The 24,939-nt window shown below is 41.0% G+C and overlaps 1 protein-coding gene across 2 annotated transcripts in view; it reads right to left on the reverse strand.

Moving 5' to 3' along the window:
- slc35f3b (solute carrier family 35 member F3b) overlaps window positions 1–24,939 on the reverse strand; it is a 51,342-nt gene that overhangs the window by 20,790 nt on the left and 5,613 nt on the right. The window contains exon 1 of one of the 2 annotated variants that reach the window (XM_086259780.1): window positions 4,621–4,897. The exons of the other annotated variant lie outside the window; for it this stretch is intronic. Within the exon in view, the coding sequence (XP_086115906.1) occupies window positions 4,621–4,696 (76 nt within the window). The 5' untranslated portion in view covers window positions 4,697–4,897. Of the gene's footprint in view, window positions 1–4,620; window positions 4,898–24,939 lie in introns of those variants that run through there. 2 annotated transcript variants of the gene reach the window in all.

Consider the following 24,939-nt stretch of genomic DNA (forward strand, 5'->3'; position numbering starts at 1 on the left):
AAGCAGCACACAGACAGCAGTTACTGTCTTTGTGGCCTCAGAGTCTGACAGACAGTGTGAGTCTGTGATACTTGACTGTGACAACTTCAACTTGGTCAGGCCAAGCTGTCAGTCAGTGTCCTTTCAACACACCAGAGCAGGCTCATCTGACAAGCCTGTCCCACTCAATAACACAAAAGAGAGACAGGCGGAAAACACACCCTGCTGCGTCAACCAGCTGATAGGTAGGACCACATGGGCTGAGGGGACTAAAGGCCCAGAAGGGCAGACAAGGGTGGGTCAGCTGTTACTGATCCTGCTCTCCTTCGTTCTCGGTTTCTCCTTCAACCTCAAAGGACAGCGCGGCGACTTCCTCACCGAGGAACAAACTTGTTGTTTGTGTCTGCCTTGACCTGCCCAGCTGGTTCAACAGATGCTCATGATACAGGTCAATGCTGCAGCCCCCTTCATGCCTTATTGGTTACACTGCGTGCATGCAAGCAGAGAGTGATTGTGCAGGTCTGCGCACTGTGTTTTGCAGCAGAGTAATAGCAATCATATTTGGCATCGGGTACGCTAAAGGATAACCCTGTTCTGAAGCAGCCCTCCCTCGCTTGCAGTGCCTTATACCAGTGAATGCACTGTGATGTACCCGCAGTTTAACAGACTGGCAAGAGTCCCAGCACTTTCTGCGACAAATCAATATTTAAGAGATTGGCCACAGCATTCCTGTTAAGGTAATGGAAAGGCAACCACGGCAGGTGTATGCTGAGTGTCTGCCCAAACTGTGGTTTTACTCCCTTTATTGCACCCCAAGGCCACTGATGACACAGGGACTCTATCAAATTTCACAAACCTGAGTCACGACTGCACCTTTTTTTTTTAACACATCTTAACCCTTTTATTGTGTCACTGCTGTGAGACACTCGCAGTTTGGCAATTGAGTTTTTAATGGCATCAAAAAGTATGTTCAACAAACTAACTGCTTACTCACTTTCACAGATGAAACGCACGTTTGCACACTCGAGTATTCACATTTCTGTCTAAATGGCTCAAATAAATATAATTTTTTACATTTTTGTTGTTAAATTATTTGTCATAAACAGCGTGTTAACCCAACCACAGCTGTAGCGTCTAATCTGCTGGGTGCATTGTGTATTTGGAGAAGACAGGCAGTCTTCCTTCTCACCGAAAAGCTTTTGGATCAGCTCACTCGATTTAGGATTACCGCTGAGGAGCTTCGTCTTTACACATATTTATAGCGGGCTTTGCTTAAACGCACTGCTTTTACTATATAAATTACAAATATAACATACAGAAAAGAAGTCGTGCAACAAACCTCCAATAACGTTCGGCTTCACTCACAGCCCTCTCTGCACACACGCATGCTGTACTTGATAAACCTAAGCAAAAGCTCGGCCTCTTAATAAAACAAAAGCCCTGTCACTGTGTATTCAATGCACACTTATCAAGGCCCAAAGACCCGTTTCACTGGCTTTTAAAATACATTTAGCACAAAGATCAAGATTTACTTTTGCTCCTCTGACAACCAACAATTTCAACTCCAATTACGCTCAAAGAATGAATGTGAAGAATTTAATAAGGCTGAGGAAGAAACTCTAAGACGAATCCCACTAATACTCCCAGTAAGCTTTTTACTGATGTATCTAATACATGCACAATATGTACATGCAATATGTTGACCTCTGTCTGGCACATGTAGCCTGATCTCCATACTGAGGGTGCTGCTGCACATTTACATACAAATAAGACACATGCAAATGAGTACAAGATTCAAGATTCTGTCCTTGAAGCAAACATGCGGTGTTCGCTTTCTGTAAAGCAATGATTGCAATTCAGATTTTTATGTTCTCTGTCTTGAATCGTCCAAATCATTTATGTTTTAAAGTTGGCCCGTATGAATATACTTGGATCAGATAGATGCACAGGCGCAAAAAAGCAGAGCAGGAAGGTCAAAATAAGAACTCCTAACATTGCCCAGCACTCAAGCGTCCAACTGCTTTAATCAAGTTAATCTAAAGGGTCTACTTCTCTATACAAAGGCTTTTAATTTGCTATCGTCTGAGTGGCACACATACAGAAACTCATGGTCAAAGTGCATGAAGCCTTTTGGGAAAGATTTAGTGTGCCCATAACGGCAGCTGGTGACCAGCTTCCCGGGGGGGCGTATGTGTGCTGAATCACTCTGAAAACGTGCCTGCACAGTTTCAGAGGATATAATTAAATTGCTGAGATTAAAGGGACGTTTATGAACTTCTTACCCCTGCTTATGAAGATAAAGGGACCGACATTCCCTAAAGACGCCATGGATAGAAATACGTTTAAAAGAGAAATCAATAATAATTATTGTCTATGAGAAGAAAACACAGAGGAAGCGGTAAATACTCCAAAGGAATGAATTAAAGCTGTAAGAGACAACATTGAACTGCATAACCAGAACCATGAGTCAACCAACAAAGAGGAGATCATAGGATGACTATGGAAATGCAGATTGGTTACTATCCAGTAAATGTATCAATTCAAGCAATAAATGTAAGAAAAAATAGAATTTCATGTTCAAATCAGATACTGTACTTGTTGCTTCACGCTGTGTGGAAGTGTGCCTGTTCACTGGACACAAAAAAGAAGAGAAAAGACAGACCACTGACAATTCAAGACTGGGGGATAAAAAGTCTTTGACAGTTTGCTGCAGGTTGTTAGTGAGGAGAACAGAGTTTTCAGTGCTGGTGTTACATAAGCATGAGAGACTCTGAAAAGCTGCATGTTGATATGCTGTGGCCCCCTGTGATCCCCCCACTCCTCCACCACCACCACTCCTTCAAAGCAGCTGCTAAAAACGAGCAGCCGAGCACTCACATCACAAACTTTACTGCTTTGACTCCCCTCAAAAATTTACAATACCGTTTCATCCCCAACACAAGACGCCTATATGCACGTTTTCTCTCCCCGCTGCCTCGTGTCACAGCAGAGTTTTTGTCAAGCCTGTATACACAAGCTTGTCAAATAACACCCCGCCATCCCAGCTATTCTGAAAATAAAACCCGTCGACCCTGAAATTTACACTAATGAGCTTAAAATCTTTGGTAATCCAGCAGCACGGATTATTCTGAAGTTACCCGGGGCGCCTTGTCTGAGTGTATGCAATGCAAACTAAACACCTCGGGCGTCGATTTCATCCATGTCCATTTAAAAACCTGCATAAAAATTGGCCACTCACCTTCCATCTGCTGGTTGAGTGATCGATTATGAATAATGAAGCATTTTCAGATGGTTTCACATTAATGCTCCAGACTATAGCAAACTCCCAAACAACAGGAGCAGAGACAGAGTTAAGTCTGAGTCAGCAACAACTCGAGCCCTGCATGACGGAAGCAGAGAGGTAAACAGTTTAACAAGTATTTATGTGACTGTTCTCTTAAATTTCTGTGTTTTATGTAACCTAATAGCTTTTTTTAGTGGCTTCACTGATGATCAGTCACCTTGAGCTTCAATACTGCACTGCACAAAAGTACAGCCGCCACCAAACCCGTCATGGTCACACAATGAGTTTGTCTATAAAAGCTCTGAGGTTCTAGTTTCATGTTGTGAGTTTGTCATAATGAGGCTCTATGAAACTCACCAAAATAATTGCAGTTATTTCTCTATTTGATCCAGCTGAAAGGTGAACATCTTTTCTGCAAAAACACTGATGTTCAGTAGTCTCCAGTAATAGATGGGGGGGGAGCATAACATCAGCTCTTTGCACAAGAATCAGGCAGAGGAGAACATCATAGGAGGGATACTGTACAGGCATCAAAGGGACCATCACACTATACTCTTTCAAGAAGGTGTTGAGAATGCTGCAGCAGACACACACACACACACAAGACACACACAAGAACTCCGAGAGGTGTTGTCTCTTAATGATGTCAGCAGGAAATGCCAGCGCTCCTGCAGATCAGAGGGATTTTCAGACGAGACAGGGGAGACCCAGTGAGACCCAACATCAAGCTATGAGGAAGACTGAAGGACACTACCACGGAGCGTTTAATGGGACCACCGATAACACGCTTGCTGCTGGGTTCATGTCCCGGCTGCCCTGGCATTATCCGCTGGCATTTTAAGCAGAGACTCCTGCAGCCTGTGATGATGGGTACACGGGGGAGAGTGCGAGGGGAATCCCTGCTGCAATAACAACTTAAGACCCTCCCCAAGGACCAGTAAATTTTTGGCACAGCCTTCGCGAGTCGCGCTCATTCCCAAAAATCAGTGCGTCAATAACGCAATCATTTAAACGCAACGGAACAAATTTGTCATCGTTGTCGTATAACGAGAGAAATAAAACAGCCTAACATCCAAGTGAAGCATCTGACATCACTCATGTAAAGAAAATGGATCTTGAGCCTTGATGTCAAAACCCACAAATATTGCATCATTGATTTGAAGTTGAGCGCTTGACTGATTCCCGTCGCTTCGTGTTGCTCACAGTGAGATTTTCTAAAGTTGATCCTTGTCTTAAAAAACAAAAACAAAAAACGATTCGTGAACAGAAATATTTGAGCTGAGCTCCGGTCTCTGTCAGAGGCACACCGGCAGCCCCCAGTTTGCGGGGGTACAGGCGGTCTCAACGGAACTCCCTACCTTCCACTTTGGTGAGGGTGAGCACCGGACTGTTGCAGGCGGACAGCGGGGCAACCCTTGCAGAGTGTTTCTTCATGATGATGAGCTCGGATGGGCAGAGCTCCGAACCGCTTCGACTACATCCCTGAGGCTGATTTGGTGCAGACACCAGACCTCTTGATGGGACCCTTGATGTTTCTAGAGCCGGTGTCCTGCTGTCTGTCCCCTCACATCCATCCAACCTCCTGTTTTTAATTTTTCTCTCTCTCCCTCTTCCCTCTCTCCCTCTCTCTCTCTACCTCTGTCGGATCCCCCCACCCCCTTCCTCCACTTCCCTCCCCAGATCTGCCGTATCCAGTGCGTCCTGGTCGGTCTCTCCTTCACGTACAGTTTGGAGATTGCTGCAATTCGCCAACGTCACGCAGTAATCAGCTTCATAACCACGTCCCACCGCCCATCCACCCACCACCATTCGTCGTGAAACTCTGCTTTCCTCCCACACTCCCAGCAGCCGCGATCCCTCCGGGACAAAGCAAAGTCTGCATGGGAGTGAGTAGACGCAGTCGCTGACCCGGAGATGTGCGTTAAAACTCTGGGCTATAAATGGCCTGTGAGACAGATATGATGGGACCAGTACAGTTTAAGTGGGAGGCTGGTGTGGGTGTATTTAGTCTATAAAAACTGCAATTATAGCTCATGATTATAATTAAATAATATGATGTCTTTTCCCCTCTTGATGAAGTAAAATCCTCACAATTAAAGCTTAATGAAGCTTCCAGTATCTCTGTAATACAGCTTGCTGATGGGCTTTTAACACGGTGGTTTTACAAGCTCATGATTTTTATTTGTGATTTAGTTGTGAATTGCCTTTAAGGTTATGTAATCTCAAAATTGCACAGGGAATTGCATGTTTTTGCATTTACTGCAAACTTCTTAGGAGGAATGCACCCACCCACCCAGTCTTTTCTTTTCTAGTTTCCCATCTCCCAACCATTCAGATACTGATGAGCTTATTGTGGATTGGTGTTGTCAGGGCTAATAATTAATAAGTTGCACTGATACCAAGCTGACATATCAGCGTCTACCTAAGAAAACTAAGAACACTGTGATACCTACGTATATGCACATGGTCTGCACCTGTTATTACATAGCCATGAATAAATTGCATATTATATTGTAGCATATCATTACCATATTAGCAGATAGGTGTACAAATAAACTGAGTGGCCTAAGTTGTTCTCCCAATACTTCTTCTCTGTGCTTGTCACATCTATGATTTGATAAAGATGTCACCGTTTGCATTCTTCTGATAACAGAAATGAGCCGAGGATATCTGGATTCTTCTTCAGGTGAACGAACGAGAGGCGCTGAAACCATTTCCAGTTCCTTGGACTCTTGTCTTTTTGATCTATCAACGACAAAACTTGGCTCTAAAGCCTGGAGTGACAATTCAGACTTGTGTGTGTTTCATAACTCTCTTAAACTGAAAGCTGTCCTTAAACTGCTGCTGTTGCAGCAGCTGGTCAGCTGAAATTGTGCCCCGGTGTCTGTGTCATGTCATTCCATGTTTTGCTTGTGTTTTATTCCTGAGCAACCATTGGTGGATACGTCAGAGAAGAGCTGTCAGCGATTCAAATTATCCAGCTCCATACTTATCAGAGAGTGCCTCTGATCCCTGTCACTATCAGAGTTAATGTCTTTGTAGACATACAAGTGTGTGTCTGCAGAGGCTCTTCATATGTAAGTGTGATCCAGCTAAAGGAAACTGTGCTGAATAATTCACTTTTTAGATCCACAGTCAAGCAACAATCCCTTGACCGTGGCTAAATAGGACAGGGAGCTCTAAAAACACTCTGCCCAGACGCATTCTGGCATCCCTCAGCAACCACTGGAAATGCTGCACTGGATCTACTGGATCCTTTACTATTTTCCACTGCTACACATACCTCCTGTGTTTGGGTTTGAAAAAGGGAAATGTCAGGGAGAGCGGATGAGGGCTAATGGATGAAGTGCAAGAGCTCACTGTGAATGAACTAAAAGAGCAGAACAGGATGCTTGATGGATAAACATTATAAACATGTCACCTGTGAATTATATTATTGTGTGTCACAGTAAAAATTTCCACAGCGTGTATGTGTGTGTATGTGTGTTTGTAGTGTGTGTGTTTAAGGCTCTGCAGCTGCCAGATGTCTTTGTGAGCTGATGTTTTCAGCTCTTGGTGCCTTTGTGTGTTAAAGACATGACGATTCAGAGACTGTATACATGTTATTACCAATAGGAAAGACAGGGAGGTGGAAACAGGTGGAGTGGGTGAGATCATTAACAGATCCCAGTCAGTGACTCACAGACTTTTATCTGCAAACACGGAGGAGGATCAAACCAGTCCATGCTCTGAGACACCACATGACAACTCCCTCTCTCTAACAAACAATCTACAGCAATCAGTGTGCATGAGCTGTAACGGCACACAAAAAGCCAAATCCTTTGAGGTCCTGTCCCTGCACCAACTCAGCCGTATGAATCCTCCTTTTTATCCCTAAAAGAAGCAGATCCGCAAAGAGAGGCGATTATTCTTCCATGTACACAGGAATGTTCTAGTGTGCTCCAAAGAGCGGCTTGTACTTTTCTTCCTTTTGTTTATTCATGCTGAATAATGGGGGAAGCTACAGTAGCCATTTTCCAGCTCAAACAACACAGTTTAGCAGCACTGTGTGTTGAAAGATCAGGGAAATATTTGGTCTAAAACAACATTAACACATACAGTAGTGTGCAGAAATCTTGAGCCTGCACTCATTTTTGTATATTTTGCTAAGAAATTGGGAAATACATGTAGCAAATTATTGAAACATAGTAGACAGTCACTGTTGTACCTCTCTCCTGAACTCCTCCATACTTATTGACAATCATTTAAAATTTGGATATATCACAGATTTTACATCTAGCTCTTGCGTAATTTGGCATAACTCAGAATTTTCTCCCTCTTCTCTCACATCCTGTGTCAGGTATTCACGGGACTTTTTCCTGTTTCTTTTTTTCTTTGTTACTTTCAGATACTGCTCACTTAGGCCTGCCACTCCTTTTTTATCTTTCAGTTATCTGATGATTTTTTATGTTTTTGAAGGTCACACAGTGCACCATGCGAAGATATGCCAATTTTTAACTATTAGCTCTTCGGGAATCAATTGTTGGTGCAAAAATACTATTTTATGCCAGTTAAACTGTGCTATCTTTTAGCATTTTCTGTAGATTCAACTAAAGACATTGGAACAAACTGAGTGTTTTTGCAACAGGCTGCTTGTAACAAAGTGACTAATCAAAATTGGTTCTTTATTAAATTCCCTGTTATATATATGCACAACACCAGATCTTCCCTTGAGTTATGTTCCTTTTCATCCATCCTGCAGTCAATTTAGAATCAGCTATTAAACTAAGTTCATGCATTTCTTTGGACTGTGGGGTGAAGCTGGAGTATTTGGAAAGAACCCACACAGACACAGGGAGAAGATGCAAACGCATGAGTTTCTTCCTGTGAGGCAACAGTGCTAACCACCAAGCTACTGTGTGCCCTCTGAAAATAGTCAGGTACAGGAGCCAGGACGGAATATGAGTGAAAAAAACAGCATGTCCAAAGAAAAACTTCCAAATGCTTCTAGAAAGTCTGGGGGGTTATCACTTTATAAAATTACACAAAAAAAAAGTCACCATTTGGAAGAAAAATATAAAGAAATGAGATACTGCATTCCCCCAAAAATGTGGTGGCCTTGGGGAAAACATCTACAGCTATGCAAGGAAGACACAGAAATCCAGCTAGAAGTTTTCTTTGTAGCCAGCAAAAATCATAACAGGAAAGTAGTTTGAAGCAGAATCTCTGGGGAACAAACTGACCTACCTTCATAACCAAAGGGCAGTTTTTGCTTTGGATTAAGATGAAACAAGAAGCAAATCTTTTGATTAACTCCCTACTTGATATAACATGTATTCACTCCTTTTACAGTTTCCAGACTGTGTAAACTTGGAGCTGGATGGGAAGGAGTAAAATGAGGTGGTGTGGAAATCTATTTCACTGATAATGCATTCAAGTATTACAGCTGCAAGTTGGACTTGATATTGGAAGATGATTGACTCGGACTGCTAAAAGGTGTCCAAGAGTAAAAGTTTCAATGATTTCTTGTCTGACCTAAATAAAGTAACAGTGGCAGTACGAGTAAAAGTGCCCAGATTAATTTGTGCACAGCTGTTTTTTTTCTTACAGACAGTCCAAGCTGTTGTAGTGCATCTTTGCCAGACACTGCCAGATTTGTTAACGGCATTTCCTTATCCAATGACACTGCAAATCCTGATTCAAAACAAATCAATTCCTTGTCTTCACATCACGAAAGCCTCAGTTTGCTGAAATAAGGGAATATTGGAGGCGCCCAGTCACCTCCTAAAGGACGTGATGCAGTTCATTATGTAATTTTATTAAACACATGACCCAGGAGCCAGAACTAGCCTGTCAATTTATTTTGGTCAGTTTTACAATCTTCCTACTGACAAAGAGCCACAGCCTGGTACACTACAGTAAAGTAAAAAAGTAACAGATAAACCATCAAGTAACAGAAACCATTTTCTTACCATTCACCATGGGAAATGTCATTTTTTTTGTGACCTTAGTAGCTCAAAATAAAAATGAAAAAGGACATTTCCTGTGAATTAACAGAAAACTTTTTTCATTACAGGACAAAGTACTGAAAATAAAAACTGAATGAGCTGCCAGTATTGTAATTTTGCACTTTTATTTCTTGACATTTAAGCCAAAAGAGCTGCGCTGACATGTTTCTTTGTTTTAGTACAGCAGCATTTCCTAATAATGTAGAAAAGCTGAGACGTGCTTTTGAAATTGCACTTGTTTTCCTAAATATATATCAAGCATTAGTCATGTTGTTAAATGTCTTTACAACAAAAGTAAAGGAAAAAGGTGGAAAATGTTGCAAGTTAAACTTGCTGTGTTTGATGCCGTCACAGGGATGGTTCATGATTCAGCAGTAAACTGGATAATTTCCAGAGGTTCACTTTTTTGCAAACTTTTTCCACTTCATTAAAATGATCGAGCACAATCACAGTACACCCAAAGATAATGGGGTATAGACACACACATACAAAGCAAACAAAAATAGGACAATTAAATTTAATGTTGCCATAAATATTAATGACTCATTATTATTGATGTAAAGTACTGGCTGTGTTTTCGTTCTTTGTTTCCTTTTTTAAAAAAATCTTCCCATTTCTGTCTCCCAGGGGACTTCTGACTCCTGATTATCAGAGAAGAATACGGGGCAAAGCAGCAAACATAGAGGCTGGGACTTCATTACAAACCTGAAAGAGCATGTCTTGCTATGCAATAATACCTCCCAGGGTGTGGAAACAGAAGATGAGGTTGTGGCATAGAGTCCTAAATAACAGCTTGTTCCCAGCACCGGAAAGGTCAAGTCAAATTAACTTTCCCTCTTCTGAGGTCCTTTACATCTTCAGAGAAAGACACAGCTCATCTCTAAAGGCAAGTGGCTGTCGAGGTACCGCAAACAGTGGCAATTCACAGGATTAATGGCCTTAGTGGGGTCCTCTGAGAATTAGAAAACCACTGCCAAAACCACTTTCCCTGTTTTTGTGACACTGCAGAGCTACTTGGCAGCACAGGCTCGCGCTGGTCTTTCACATAATCTCAGATACACCCTTGGGACTATAAATCTCTGCTGCCATAGTGTAACTGATAACACAGCTGCAGGGACATTTTTGTTAAAATACAGACTGAAAGTCATTGAAAATATGTGTTTACACAACACATAAATTCAAAATGATTTTTAATGGATTTTGCAAATCCCTTGTTGCCTCGGTGCATTGCAGTCTTATTGCTTTTCTTTCTCTATGCAGGACAAAAGCGCCATAAATATTTCATGATAGAATAAACAATAATATTCTGATCCAGTGCTTCCACATAATTAAGCATCTGTGGTGTTGCCATCCACAGTGTCTGGCACTCCCCACAGTAGCAATGTGTGTGCAGTCTGAGAGTATGCAAACACAACATCTTTCTTCAGTGGACTTGTTCAGTTTTTGGCTGGCAGGATGATTTGTTTTACTGAAGTTATGGAAAAATAATCATAGAGTTTGATAAAAATGGATAGAACTAATAACCCATATTCTCACATGTGACCTTGATTATCCTATTATCCTGATAGCAGGTTAGTTCTTTATCTATTTATGATTACATCAAAGCTGCCAAATTACATAAAAATTCAAATATATTTACTTTATTCATTTAATTTCTCAGCAGCTTATTAGTGCCCAATAACATTTGCAAACCAAAATTAACAGTCTGACTAGCACTTTGCAAAGGTTGTAAACAGGTGAAAGAGATTATGACCTCCAACCACTCAAAACACTGTCGGAAGACAGAGAGCCAGACGGGGAGGCACTTTAAAATGTGGGACTACCTCTTAATTACAACCACAGCTAATAAAGTCCGTCCGCATCTCTTAAATGCCGTCAAGTTGTACCACCCAGTGATAGCACTTGTAATCACACTCTGTCCCGGTGGCCCACGCTTAATCAGGAAGAGTGAGTCTCCTTTAAATTTACATCCCACCAGAGGAATCAGCTCCTGCCAGCACATTTCTCCTTCCTAATTAAGGATGTTTCAAGTCCACCACATGTTAAGTGTAAAAGTCTTATTTGTGGTGCAGCTGTGCACGAACACCAAAAGGTTTTATAATCCTGTAAACAGCCCAGCACACTGGGCAGTGGTGAAACACGAAGGATTTGGGCCACTACTACATGTTTATGCCAGTTAGGAAAATTGAAACTGATGCTAAGGCAGGTATGTTGAAGGTTACTTGTAAATGTAACTTGACTCTTATCCTTATTAATACATAATTGGTCTTGCCTTGTCTTAAAGACCTCATAGTACTATTTCATTTCAGTAGAGCACTCCACTCTCAGACTGCGGGCTTACTTGTGGTTCCTACAGTATTTAACAGTGAAATGGAGGCAGAGCCTTCAGCTTCAGGCCCCTCGTCTGTGGAAACACCTCCTCCTTTGGATTCAGGAGACAGACATCATCTCTAAAGTTTGGGATTAAAACTTTCCTTTTTGTTAAAGCTTAGGGCTGGGTCAGGTGTCCCTGAATCCTCCCTTAGTTATGCTGAAATAGGTCTAGACTGCTGAGGGCACTGAGCCATTGACCCTCCATGCCTTTTTCACTACTTTGCATTTAAGCATTAGTTATTGCTCATGTCTGGCTCTCCTCCACACACTGTCTCCCTCGCCTCATGCCCAACCAGTCAAAGGAAATGGCCCCTCCCTGAGCCTGGTTCTGCTGGAGGTTTCTTCCTTTCAAAATGGAGTTTTTCCTTCCCACTGTTGCCAAGTGATTGCTAATAGGGGGTCATGTTATTTTTGGGGGTTTTCTCTCATAATTTTGTAGATTCTTTATCTTACGATATAAAGCCTTCAGGCAACTGCTGGTGTGATTTGACATTATTAAAAACAAAATTTAATTGAACTGAACTGAACTGAATTTATATTGTTTCACCTACATAACGACCCATCTGTTATTTACACATATAATAAATGTGACAGACAGTGACAGAAATAAAACAAGCATTCATCTTTTTATGGCAAACATCAGTGAAATCAAGAACAGGATATAAGAGATGCAGTAGGCATCGTAATGTTGGTTCAGCTTCAATTTCTGCTTCAGGTGTGTAGCCACTAAGCAGGATGTAAAGAAGGCATTTTTGAGGGTTGAGCTTAATATTATTAATGAGATCACTGTTATTATTCTCATTTACAGAAATATTGTGCACCTGTTTTAATGGCTTTCAGCATCCGGTTCTATCGTCCTAGTCTCTAACTGCCATCTTCATCACATTTCTTAACAAAGCTACTGATGAAAAGAGCAGGTTCGGTTTGAGGTTACCTCACCACTGCGCGAGCTCTGGTTTCATCATTTGCATGATTGTATTTGCTTCCTCTGCTCGAGGAAGTTATTTAACCATGACACACTACATGAGCAGAGACTTTAATCCTTGTACCACGCTTACCGGTTAGAGTGAGAAGTTTCCCTTAGGAGATGGTTTATGTCTGCTGAGAAAGATATTTTACCTCCACTAAATGGCACCGGCTCCCTCTGTTGTCAGGTTACAGTATGATTAATTCCTCTCTAAGCCTTACTGGGTAGCTTAGCTGGGGAAAAAGTAAACTTTGGGACATGTTAAACTGATTTTCAGTTTAAACCCGTCCGGTGTTTAATTGGGGGAAAAAAAAGAGAAAAAACAGAAAAAAAATTTTTTTTAATGCATTTTCCGAGCTGTCACCAGCTACTTTTGCCGAAGCTGCTCTTCTTTTGACTGCACTTATCCCGCAGTGCTTGAAATTATTCAGATTGCTCTAAATTGCTGTAATTACGGGGCAGCATTTCCAAAAGCATCTCGTTGCCACTTGCATTCATATCAGGCTGTTACTCAAACCAGAAACGTGTGGGCATGAAATTCTAAAACATTATTATACATGAGCCTTTATTAAGCATAAAACTGTTAAAAAATTGAATATTATATCAAGGCGATGAGCTCTTACGCCAAAGCTAAGTCTCTAAATGCATGCACCAAATAGCATATTTTGTATATAATGCTGCCATGTAGTATTTTTAAATTCCCGTTTTAATGTATAAATAATAAATGAACTGAAAATATTGAGACTAGCCTGCTGATAACAGTTGTTTAGACGCTCAGTAACATCCTCACGTTGCAAAGTGCTCCTCGCGCCTCCAGGGGGCACTGTGACCACGTCTACTCGCTGATACATAAATGACACTTGCTCAAACTGTGGATGAAAAATGACCAAGAAATCCAAATACAGCCCAGCAGTGGAGAAGAAAAAAAAGTGGAATAGCAGTAATGAAAGGTGATGAACTGACCCACATACACAAGAAACAGCAGACAGAGACACACACACATATAACCTGTACACTTCACTTGTGTAAGAACCAATAAACACCTTTAGCACATGGTGAAGAAAAGACAAGATCCTAAATTAATACACACACGCACACACAGGTAAAAATAGTAACAAAAGCCATGTCAGCTCTTTGTACTCACTTTCTTGTCCTTTCTGGGGACACGGTTAAAGCTCTGTCATGCTGTGAGGGAATCACTCCAATTTTGTATTTGAGGGTTTGTGTTTCTTTCTCTTTTCCACCAGATATTGAGGTGAGGTGACATAAGGGCTACAGAGACTCCAGATCGACACAATAAAACAGAGGCAGATGAATTTTAATGAGTTTCTATAAATGGAAAACAGTTATATACATATAATAAACGATAACCTTACAGCTTTCAGTACCAAAAAAGAACATAACGTTAGATTTTACTCTATTGGCAGCCAAATGTGGTATTAGCAAAATGAATTTAAAAGGTCAAACAGCTTAATTGAAACAGCTTGACACAGTAGATGTTAATCAAATGTTGCACATATGGTTGCAGCACAGTCTGGCACAGAGAAAAAAGCAATATCACACTGCAGCTCCAGAGACAATTCATGTTTGTATTCACCTTTTCATGGGTTTGCTTATTAAAAAAAATAGAATCGCTATCATATCCCTAACTCAAAAACTGCATAACAGGGTAATAAAGAAATAACAAGTACATTATGGATATATAAGATATAACTGTCACACCCTGGATATGTGAGGAATCTTCATGTATCAGCAGCTTTCATGCACAGGCTCGCTGCCAGTCATATCCTGCACATCGGCTTTAAATGACACTGACAATCAGCGGCTAAGCCTAGGATCCTGCATATGAAATGGAGAACCTGTTGAAAACTTTCACTCGGTGCTCCGACAGAAACAGCCTTTAACATGAGACCTTAGATGAGGGATTCAACTAATCTTCATCTTTGTTCCAAATGGCGCGATGGAGACTCCCGACAGCTGTGCGCGCATTCTCGGCACAAAATGAGAATAATAGTGAAACAATACACCTGAGACTCTACACCTCAATTACACCCAGATTTGGTGATTTTCTTGAACGTAATTGAGCCTGACAGACTCACAAAAACTGGGCATAGGGCTCTATCGTCTGTGGTTAATAATGCAAAGACGGGGAACAGGCTCAAACAACAGAAAGCAGCAGTTAAAAACAGTTGTCAGTTGCAGCAGCGACAATATAATAGCCTTTCCCAGGGAGGGAAAAGTGTTTTCTTGTTAGAGACCAAACGAAAAAAAGAGATTTATTATTTAGCTTCTGATCTGTTAGTCTTTGTCTTTGAAGTGTTGATTAGTTGCCGGGTCCAGCTAGATCGCTTTCACCACTGATCAAACTGGTTTTCTGAACACTAGTAAAACCTATCATCTCATCCACTACAGCAGAAGGTGTTTGGAGAGCCTTCAAAAGACCAGCAGGTGTGCGTGCTGTCATCAGTGTAATATTCACACTCTTTTTCTCCTCCAGCTCCCCTTTTTCACTCCAACCTCAAACACCGAGAACAGCCAGTCAGTGAGTGAGCAGTCAGTGCTGGACAAAAATAGAGCTTGATGCCTTTGTGTTCCCATAGCTGTAAAATGCACAGCTTTGTGTGCGTGTTATAGCATTTATGGAGGAGCTGCTTTCTTCATCAGCTGCTGATGGAGTTTCCTAAATGAGGCAATTCATCCTTCAATTGAAAGTAGATCTTATTACAGGGTAGTCTCCTCATTATAAGCGTAGCATAAGAAAGATATGCGAAAAATATCATGTTTCATTCTTTGCAGTAATTACCCTGGATTCAAGGGTGGAAAGGAAAGAGAGGTGCGCTGCATTTCAGGGCTTATCTGATTTTCAGACCATTTACGCCATTTAGCCAGGATATATAATGATCATATTCAAGCTGGGGAAATGTAAAACTCTTATTTAAAAATAGCAGACAACTCAGTAAACTCAATAGCCTGTCATAAACACTATGCTCCTCACTAATTCAATGCACAAATCATTAAACTGATATAATCTAAAGTTCTCTAAGAAAATGGGAAATAGGTGCAGCATTTTGCTGGAACCTATATGGAAATACAGAATATAAATAAGGCAAAAACACTGAATCTCTTAGCCAAGCTTTCTTGTAGTTTCTTTGAGTAGTCTTCAGGAATAGTTCTCCGGGCTGCTTGAAGGACATTCAAAGCTCTTCTTCGGATGTTGTCTGCCTTTTCTTCCTTTCTCTGTCAAAATGATGGCACACTGATTTAATACTGTTGCACTCCAGGCTCTGGGGAGGCCAGTCCATCACTAATATTGCTACACTGTGGGGGTTTTCCCCCCAGGTATGTTTTTACTGCATTGGCAGTATGTTAGGGATCATTGCCATGCTGAAAATTTAAGCTGTTGCCCATTAAATGCTTTCGAGGTGGTGTTCCATTTAGTGTTGTGGAAAAATCTACCATACATACTAACAAATATTTGAGCCAGAAATTTCATATTGGTATTCATCACTCCACAAGACTGTTATTTCCATCCAGTTCTTGTGGAATTTGCAATACCTCGCCCTTTTCTCTCTGATTTCCTTCCTTAAGAACGACTCAAGACCATTTCTGATAAAGCTTCAGCAAACAGTAGATGGATCAACTGAATGGCAGATCCCTGGAGGTGTTCCGCGTATTTCTCGAGTTCATTTTAGATACTGTTCATCTGCAATTTCTCCTTTGTCCACATGGCACGCCAATATATGAAGCTTTTCGCTAATATCATTCTTTAGGACTCTCCTTCATGCCCGTTAAACTGTCTTATCTTTGTCATTTTTCATAGGCTTCACTAAATAAACATGCTTGTTTGCAGGTATTTAAATATACAATTTAACATTGGTTCTTTGCTAAGTTGTCTGTTAGGTGTAGACACAAGATTGATCCGTCCTTTGAGTTACTTTTTCCATGCTTGAGGGATTCATAGGTCAGTGTTAAGTTGTTTAACGAAGGAAAACAAAACTCAAATTCCTCTGAAAATGGTCAGGTACAAGAATTAGACTGAAATGAGTGAAAAGTAGCCAATGTCCAAAGAAAAATGTGGAAAAAACCCTCTATAAGCTTGGAGACCTATTGCTCATGGCCACTTTAAAAAGTTACAAGATAGTCTGACTCCTTGGAAACAAAATATTAAGAAATTAAGGCGTGAGACTTTTGCACATTTCATTAAATGTTACCATATTTATTCTTGATCAGGAAACAATAATAGCAGCAAATTCTCAACACAATTTTCATCCTGTGAACTGATCTGTCAGAGTACTGGTTTTAAATGACGGTGTGATACTTGGGCAAATGGAGGCTTTTGCTTTCTTTGATTTGAATAAGCAATCTGATTAAGTAGCTGCTCTGTACATGTAGTGGGCTGAGAGATGTGGACCAGTCAGTTCCCTGAGGGTAGAGGAGGTTTAAGCCTTCCTGGCTCCTTCTGCGCTCCCCCATTGGCTGTCAGTTCTGATCCACGTCCGCAGCTCCTTTAATTGCCTGATTTCCTGACCCAGCGTTGGATACTTTGTGCGCTGAGGGCTGGAAGGCTATAATAATGACTTATAGTGACATGCACGGGGAAGATTCACTCCCTCGGCTATCGCATCTCTCACCATCCAACTACAGCCCCATTACAGACCTCTTAATTTAATACTTAAATCCTCCCATTATGCTATAGAAGAGTGTTTCTCACAGAAAATTGACTTTCTTGGAAGACACCAAAAAGTTTCAGTTCAGATGAAACCATCTGAACCAAATCAAGGAAGATACTTTTTTAATCCCCCTGTGCAGACTTTGCATAAAACTGAATCTTTCTGCATGTTTTAAAGACAACTGAGATGCACTGATATTGCTTTAATCACAGTACAGATCATTTTCTTTCAATTATGCATTAATATACTGCACTGAGACTTTAAAGCACAGCAACACTCATAAAAACCAGTCATCTGGGGAGTTTTCAAAGCTTACATTGGGTTATCGTTCATCACTGAGAAACTCATTGAGGAACCAGGGAGATAGCTGGATGTCTGGTGGCTCATAGCTTCTAGAGTCCACAGAAAATCAACTGCTTACACTCACTCATTAGTGAGACTCCTGCGAGCGTGCCAATAATCTGTGAGATGGAAGAGGAGATTGAGAGACTTGCCTTGACAGCAGCGTGCTCCTTATAAGTGTGATTCTGATGTGGTATTACATCTGTATAATCTTATCTATTTCAGTTTACCACCGCCATCCTTCTATTTAATTTGAACCTTTCGGCTGGTTGAAGTCCAAACTTGTAATACGGTAATTAGATCTCGTTCTAAGCAGGCCATAAAACCAAAATATCGCTTTCAAAACAGATTAAAGGCGCTGCCTGTGCAGTGCTCACTGATGATTATTCCCCTCTGAACAATTTTAGACAAAAGGAATCAGATGTCAAATGTTTTACCAGTGATAAGCGGTGATCATTTTCTCTTGCAGAGACTGGCCTATCATAGCCCGTGGCCTATCACACGTTATGCAGGGTGTATAGGAGGTCTCTATCATCTAGATATAGAAATAGATTCATCCTGTTAGTCTTTATTGTTGCTATTCTTCCAAAGCACGCTCTTTTTCTCTGACAGATCTGTTCAGGCTTTTTGTGGCTTTTGTTCCTCTCTTAGGAAGCAAGTCTGTCTCACACATTCACAAGTAGCTTGCACATCGAGTATCATCAGGTAACACTGGAAGGAACAGTTTGACATTTGGTGAAATGTGCTTACTCGCATTCTTCCTAAGAGTCAGGTAAGAGGATTACCCAAACGGATGTCTGTGTAAACAAATCTGTACAAAACACAGAGGCAGGAAAATGTGGGGTTTTATGCCTAGGTGAAAAAAAAGTATGCAAATTTCCCAAAATGTCAAACAAGTCCATTAATCCTGGGATTGAGAAAAGTGACAAAGAGCGAAGCTGCTTCATTGTGAATAGTGATGTACAGTGTTAGCATGAAAAATTATCCGTCAGCTGCAACAGCTTCCTTGTGCTTTCACTGTAATGTTTTATCCCTGCTTCCCCCCGGGCTGCACGAATACAACCCTCCAGCCCCAGAGCACTAACTGTTCGCCATCTTTTAAAGACAACAGAAAGCACAGCTAAGACCAGCTGATACATGAACATTGTGCCAAATGAGTCTGTTTACCAGACCTTGCAGCATTCATAGCTGTTCTTTCCCTTGCAAAAGACCACAATACATGCATTCAAGTGTCATACTGTATGCTGAGATCAACAGCAGTGATGGTACAGACCAGTTTCTCTTTAAGAGTAAAGTCTAAGCCAGATGAACCTGTGGCTGGGAGTGGCTGGACTTCAAGTTTCAAGAGTATATCACTGACATTTGTGCAATAAAACTGCAACTCTCTCTCTGTTACAAAGCTTCAGTCACAAATACATTAACATATATAACAAATAACTTCCAGACACATTAAATAGGTAAATAGGAAAGAGGTGTACGCAGACTTTGCATGACTACAGTGCCAGAAAATAGATAATAGTGCATTTTTTAAAAGGCTCTTTAGTTTTGTGGATAATCATGCACCATAAACTATATGGCCATGGCTTTGTGCATCTTTGCTACCAGCAAAGGCTTGTATCTGGACCGTATGTAATCCAAACATATAACGCCCTCTGGTATGGTAAAGCGATGCCGAGTGTGTCAATGCCACGCTAAGGTCAGTCAATAACTGGTTCAGTCGTTGGGCATTTTTAAGTTGCTTGTAAATCAGCAATGCTGCCAAATAAAAACTACAGATCCATTATGAAATACTGTATTTTTAATCTGTATAATAAGGTTTGATGTAACTGTGCTCTCAAAACTAGGAAAACCTGTGCAGATACTGAACCCCAGGATGCTCTACGTACGAATGTGTGTGAATGTTAGATAGGAAAAAAAATTCTTATGAATGAGTGGATGAGACACGTTGTATAAAAGTGCTCAAGTAGAGTAGAAAAGCGCTTTATAAGAACCGGTCCCTTCACACAGTCTTGATTGCAATGATGCAGTCTCACAGCCCGATGTTAATGATCAACAAAGTTGTATCCATTTCTAACAAACAGTTAAATACTGACCGTATATCTGCAGCAACACATCAGTTTAGCACACTCAAGCACAATATTACTATTCGCTTACTTAAAGTGATCATAATCAGCTATGACCTTTAAAAGCTGTCCCTTTATCCTGCTGAAATACTTCATGCAATTTATCAACATCGGTGTTTATTCCCGGGGACAAAGTATCAGGTTTAAAACAAACACAAATTAGAACTTGAAAATGAGTCATCAGCTCTTTGCTGTGTGCCTCTGGTTAACGTGACTCACTAATGCAGATGAGAGGAGCGCTGACCCTGGAGAAACTGCACAGAGTGTGTAGATAGTGTGCTCTCAACAGTGTTCAGCAGATTCGCTGCCCTTTGTTTTGATTGCTGGCGGTAAACAGGCTCGTTTCACATTTTCTGCTTATTGGATAATTACCTTGTTTTTGGTGTAGATGACACACATTACTGCATGTTTTTCACTGATAAAGCCTTAATGCTTGCACACAGCTGATCTTTGAAGCAGACTTTAGTGTGATGCTGAGAAATGATGCATGCAGCTGCCAAGTGTTGCTGGGAATCCCCCCATGAGAAAGAAAAAAAAGAGTCAGGGAGGGGGAAGGTAGGAAACTCTAAACTGAGATTAAGCAGGTGTGCAGGACAAGTAGGCATTTATAGATTTATGACAGTATTAACTGTGGTCCTGCTCCTGGAAGCTGGCTAAAAATATACCTCCACATGTAATATATTTATCTACAGTATTATCTTTAGGCCACTATACTCACAAAAGAAGGTTTTCAAAACTCTTGCAATATTTTAGTACATACACAAATATATTTATTATTTTGTGATTCCACTTCTAAAAGTCCATCCTTTCCTTTTACCTCTCTTATCCTAAGGAAAATAACTTTTTAATCATGTTTATTAGTTGGTTGATACTTTAGTTTTCCTCTTATTTTTAGGCAGATAGTCTGCATGGCTAGTACAAAAAAAGGTCAATTCCAGGTCTGCAATGAAATGCAATGACGATGTGCAAGCGGCTTGAACCTGCATTCCTTCTAATATGCAGCAAAGAGCACTTATCTGGTTGCGAAAGCACAGTTTTATGTATTTTTTGTTAGAAAGCACATTAGATCTCACTTTATTGCCTCAGTAAACACGTTTCTCATATGTTTCTATGCTAGATTAACATATTAGACCGCCAGTGGGTGATGTCAGGGTGACTACAACTATCTTTTATATAAAATCTAAATTTTGCAGTTTATAGAGTACATAGCTGTTTGATCCATTAAAACAAATTAATAAATAAAAATAATAATAATAACTTTATTTATATAGCACTTTCAAAATCTATGTGACAAAGTGCTTTACAAGAGCAACAGAATAAAACAAAAGTGCATATGGTGCTAAGAGGTCAGGCGTGTAGCTGGGAGCAAGGCCACGTAGGGTCTCAAAGATAATCAATGTATTAAAATTGATTCGGAAACAAACTGGCAGACAGCGTTAAAAACACCAAAATGGGAGGGGCAGTGATGTAATACCATCTCTTTGTTCTAGTTAAAAGTCTGCCAGCTGCAGTCGTTCAACAGATTTTCTGCTAAGGCGCGAAGAAATAAAAGCACGTACGAGCACGTTCGTGTCTCTAAGTGTTTTGAAAAAGATTGGATTTTTAAAAAAATATTCCAAAGATGATAAAAAAAATACAACTGTGTTAGTTGTTTTGCAACCAGCTTGACAGTTTTCCTCAATTTTTTTGAGACATACTTCTCTTCCAAGTATGTAACTAACTTCTCCGAGTCATTGCTGGATTTTACGGCACTTTTAGGCCTGACTGTAATAAGAAAGTGAGCACTGGGGAGAATAATGTGGTGATCATGCAAAACCGGCAGAAAATTAAAGGAATCTTTGTTTAATGTGACCGAGAAATGGAAAGAGGTGAGAAAAGAGGCCACAGGATATTACCCAGTCCAGGACTTTTATAACTAGATATAACACTGCTCCCTAAAACCACAGGACTGACATATAGAAGGAACTTCTTCCTTTCTAAGTTTTCCACACTTTCACTCTTGACTCTTACATCTGTGCCAAGCATCAAGATTAAATTCCAGTCTTGTTTTTAATGAGGCACCAGTTTTTTTAATGATGTCTAAAGGCAATGAGCAGAGTGAATGGAAACACAAGTCCAATGTATCAACATGCTGTGGTTTGGAGAAGTTACTGAACCGTTGTGTTTGTGTGTATCAGTGTTACGAGCTGCCATCTGTATTCATCTTGTATATCAAGCTGCCCAAAATAAGCCTCCTAATTACTCGCACAACCCCATTTACACTTTGCTCTTCCGGCTCCCAGGCACTGCTCTTCTGTGGCCAGCGCAGACAATGATGCACTGTGCAGGCCACAGCAGACCCTGGATTAATTACGCAGAGGTAGGAGTCATCATTTCCCAACTTCTAATTAACAGCAGATAAAAGGAGTGAGAAGAAGAAAGGGCTGACAGCAGAACGGATTTGGCATTCAACTGGCAGGATTTCCATTACAAGGAAGAGCGAGCACTGAGAACCGAGCACTACAGCTGTACTTCAGTTTGGGCTGTTGTCATCAGGATTAATTCTTTAAAACACAAGCACCAACAACGACAGCTATACAGCTACACCGCACATGCATGCAATACATTTGAAACTCTCTCCTCTCTCTGAGTCCCTCTGCATGAAGCACCAAATCCTAACACTATACTATGTCAAAACCCACTGGACCTGCACACTCATTTACTCCTCTGCATCCACCACTTCTCTGCAGTAATCTGCACCACTTTGGATGACACTGAGAGCAGAGACAAGATTGGATTTTCTTTCTTTTTTTCCCCCATCTTCAAAGTGTTTCTTCAGTAGCTGAACTGCAGCGCCACCCGTTCAATAAGCACAAGCTGGACTTCAGGAGCAGGTGTGTGATGATCTATGCGTCCTCCTCAATTATGGATGCGATGTTACGCAAGAGGAGCTGCATCTACTGTACTGGAGATGGTAAAAAGCCAAAAATACACTTGTCCAGGGGGGCTTATACTGTACATGCTCCACTGTTAGACCATTTACATAATAAAATAATAAATATGTCATGATTTTAAAGTCCTCTGGGTATCTAGGTTTTTTATAGTGTGTTCTATGTTATGCATATCACTAAAACATGTAGCAGTGTTTTAATAATGAATGCACTAAAGAAGAAGAATAGTTCACAGAAGAAGCTGTGCAGGGTACCCAGTGTTTACCTAAGCACTGCTCTGCTGCCCTCTCATTTCCTGTTACCCCTTTATGCTTCTTTGTGGATGACTCCGCATGTGAACAGGCAGAAATTTAATAGTGAATCTGTAAACAGATGTTCTCCTTCGACTGAGCATGATCACGACCCGTGCCTGCTCTGTGCGCCGAGTCCCTTGACCTGAACAGGGGCTACAGGATTGGAGAAAGCTGAGGTTTCACAGTGATAGTTCCACTTGGCACAGAGAATAAAATAAGAAAAATCTGTTTTCATTTATTCATTTTTTCCAGCTAATTATTGACTTTCCCAGAGTACCTTTCAAAATTCTAAGACAAAACCTTAAACCCGTTTTACTCATCTGTGGACAAGACTTCTACATAAAAATGAAGACTGACTAAATCTGATCAAAACCTGCATTGCTCTGCATCTAGGAATGATGCCAAGTGGCTTATTCTTTTAAACTGGAAGTCTATCTCTCCAAGCAACTTATCACACTGGATTAATGAGATGGTATATATAAATATATATCATAATGATCCAAAACAAACCAGCAAGTCCACCTGTGAATGGTTCAAAACATTGAAGGCTTGGGAGGTGGACCTTAAATGTGATTGAGTTGCTTTGATATGACCTTAAACAAGTTGTCCATCCTCAAAAACCCTTCAATGTGACTGAATTCAAACAATTCAGCAAAAAAGACTGGGCCAAGGTTAGGACAACCAGTTATTAGGTTTAGGGGACAGTTACTTTTTCACATCTCTATCTCTACTTTTAAGATTAGGCTTAAACGTTCCTTTTTGCTAAAGCACATAGTTAGGGCTGGACCAGGTGACCCTGAATCCTCCCTTAGTTATGCTGCAATAGACGTAGGCTGCCGGGGGATTCCCATGATGCATTGAGTTTTTCCTTTCCAGTCACCTTTCTCACTCACTATGTGTTAATAGACCTCTCTGCATTGAATCGTACCTGTTACTAGGGATGGGTATCGTTTAGGTTTTATCCGATACCGGTGCCAAATCGGTACTTTTGAAACGGTGCCGGTGCTTAAACGGTGCTCGAACCGGTGCTTAAAGAATGGAGAACACAAACTTTGTCCAAAAACCTCTCATGTTCAGCTGGTTTTTTTTGTAAAAAGATAACAATGTGTGCCTTTTCTGCAGCTATGTGGCATATATGCTATCACTCTTGGCTGGAAGCAGTGCTTAAACAATGGAAAAAACAAACTTTGTCCAAAAACCTCTCATGTTTAACTGTTTCCCACTTTTTCTTTGGTCATTTTAGCCTTTTTGGCCAGGGTGAAGGGAGTATCTGCCATCAAACAAGAAGACAGCCGCATGTAGCTATGATGATGTTTGCTAGTTCACCTTACATGCATTAATGTAATAACGTGGTTAGCCTACTCAACGTAAATTACACACGAACAACATGAAGCTACTCATGCAGAGAAGAACGGCTGCTGCTGCATCATCATTTCTGCTACACTGGCAGGGCTAGGGGCCAGGACTCTATTCTTCGGGTTTTTGGGGGATGTTGCTCCGGGTCCGATAACTGGCAACCCACCCGACGTGCACGGTGTGAGGTCTCGCAGCAAGCTATCAAATACGGCGCATTTCTCGGCTTTTAAAAAAAACGCTATGCGTCGCCAGCTGTTTAATCGGATTCTTGGTGTTACCTCCTTTGACAGTATCACAGTATCAGCTTAAAGCACTTGTTGCAGGCTGCTGAGTTTGCATATTTTGCTGTGAAGTACAGCCAGACTTTTGACCGCTTCGCCTTGGGCATTTTTAATCTGTAGCTCTGCTCTAACTGAACGTATGTACCTGGCCCCGCCTACTATCCTCGGAAACGTAAAATGATTGGCTAGAAGTGTATCACAGCTCAGGAAAAAAAAAGCACCGAAAATAAAGCACCGAAATGTGCGCTGCTTTTCGGTCTGGTTACTACCGTTTATGTCAGAACCGGTGCCATCATGGCACCGGACACCGGTACCCATCCCTACCTGTTACTAATCTCTGTCTCTCTTCCACAGC

Source organism: Aulonocara sp. 'chitande type north' Nkhata Bay, linkage group LG13 (assembly GCF_057382095.1).
Source record: "Aulonocara sp. 'chitande type north' Nkhata Bay isolate Kocher_YH1m ecotype deep benthic linkage group LG13, A_spYH_male_GT1.1, whole genome shotgun sequence".
NCBI lineage: Eukaryota > Metazoa > Chordata > Actinopteri > Cichliformes > Cichlidae > Aulonocara > Aulonocara sp. 'chitande type north' Nkhata Bay.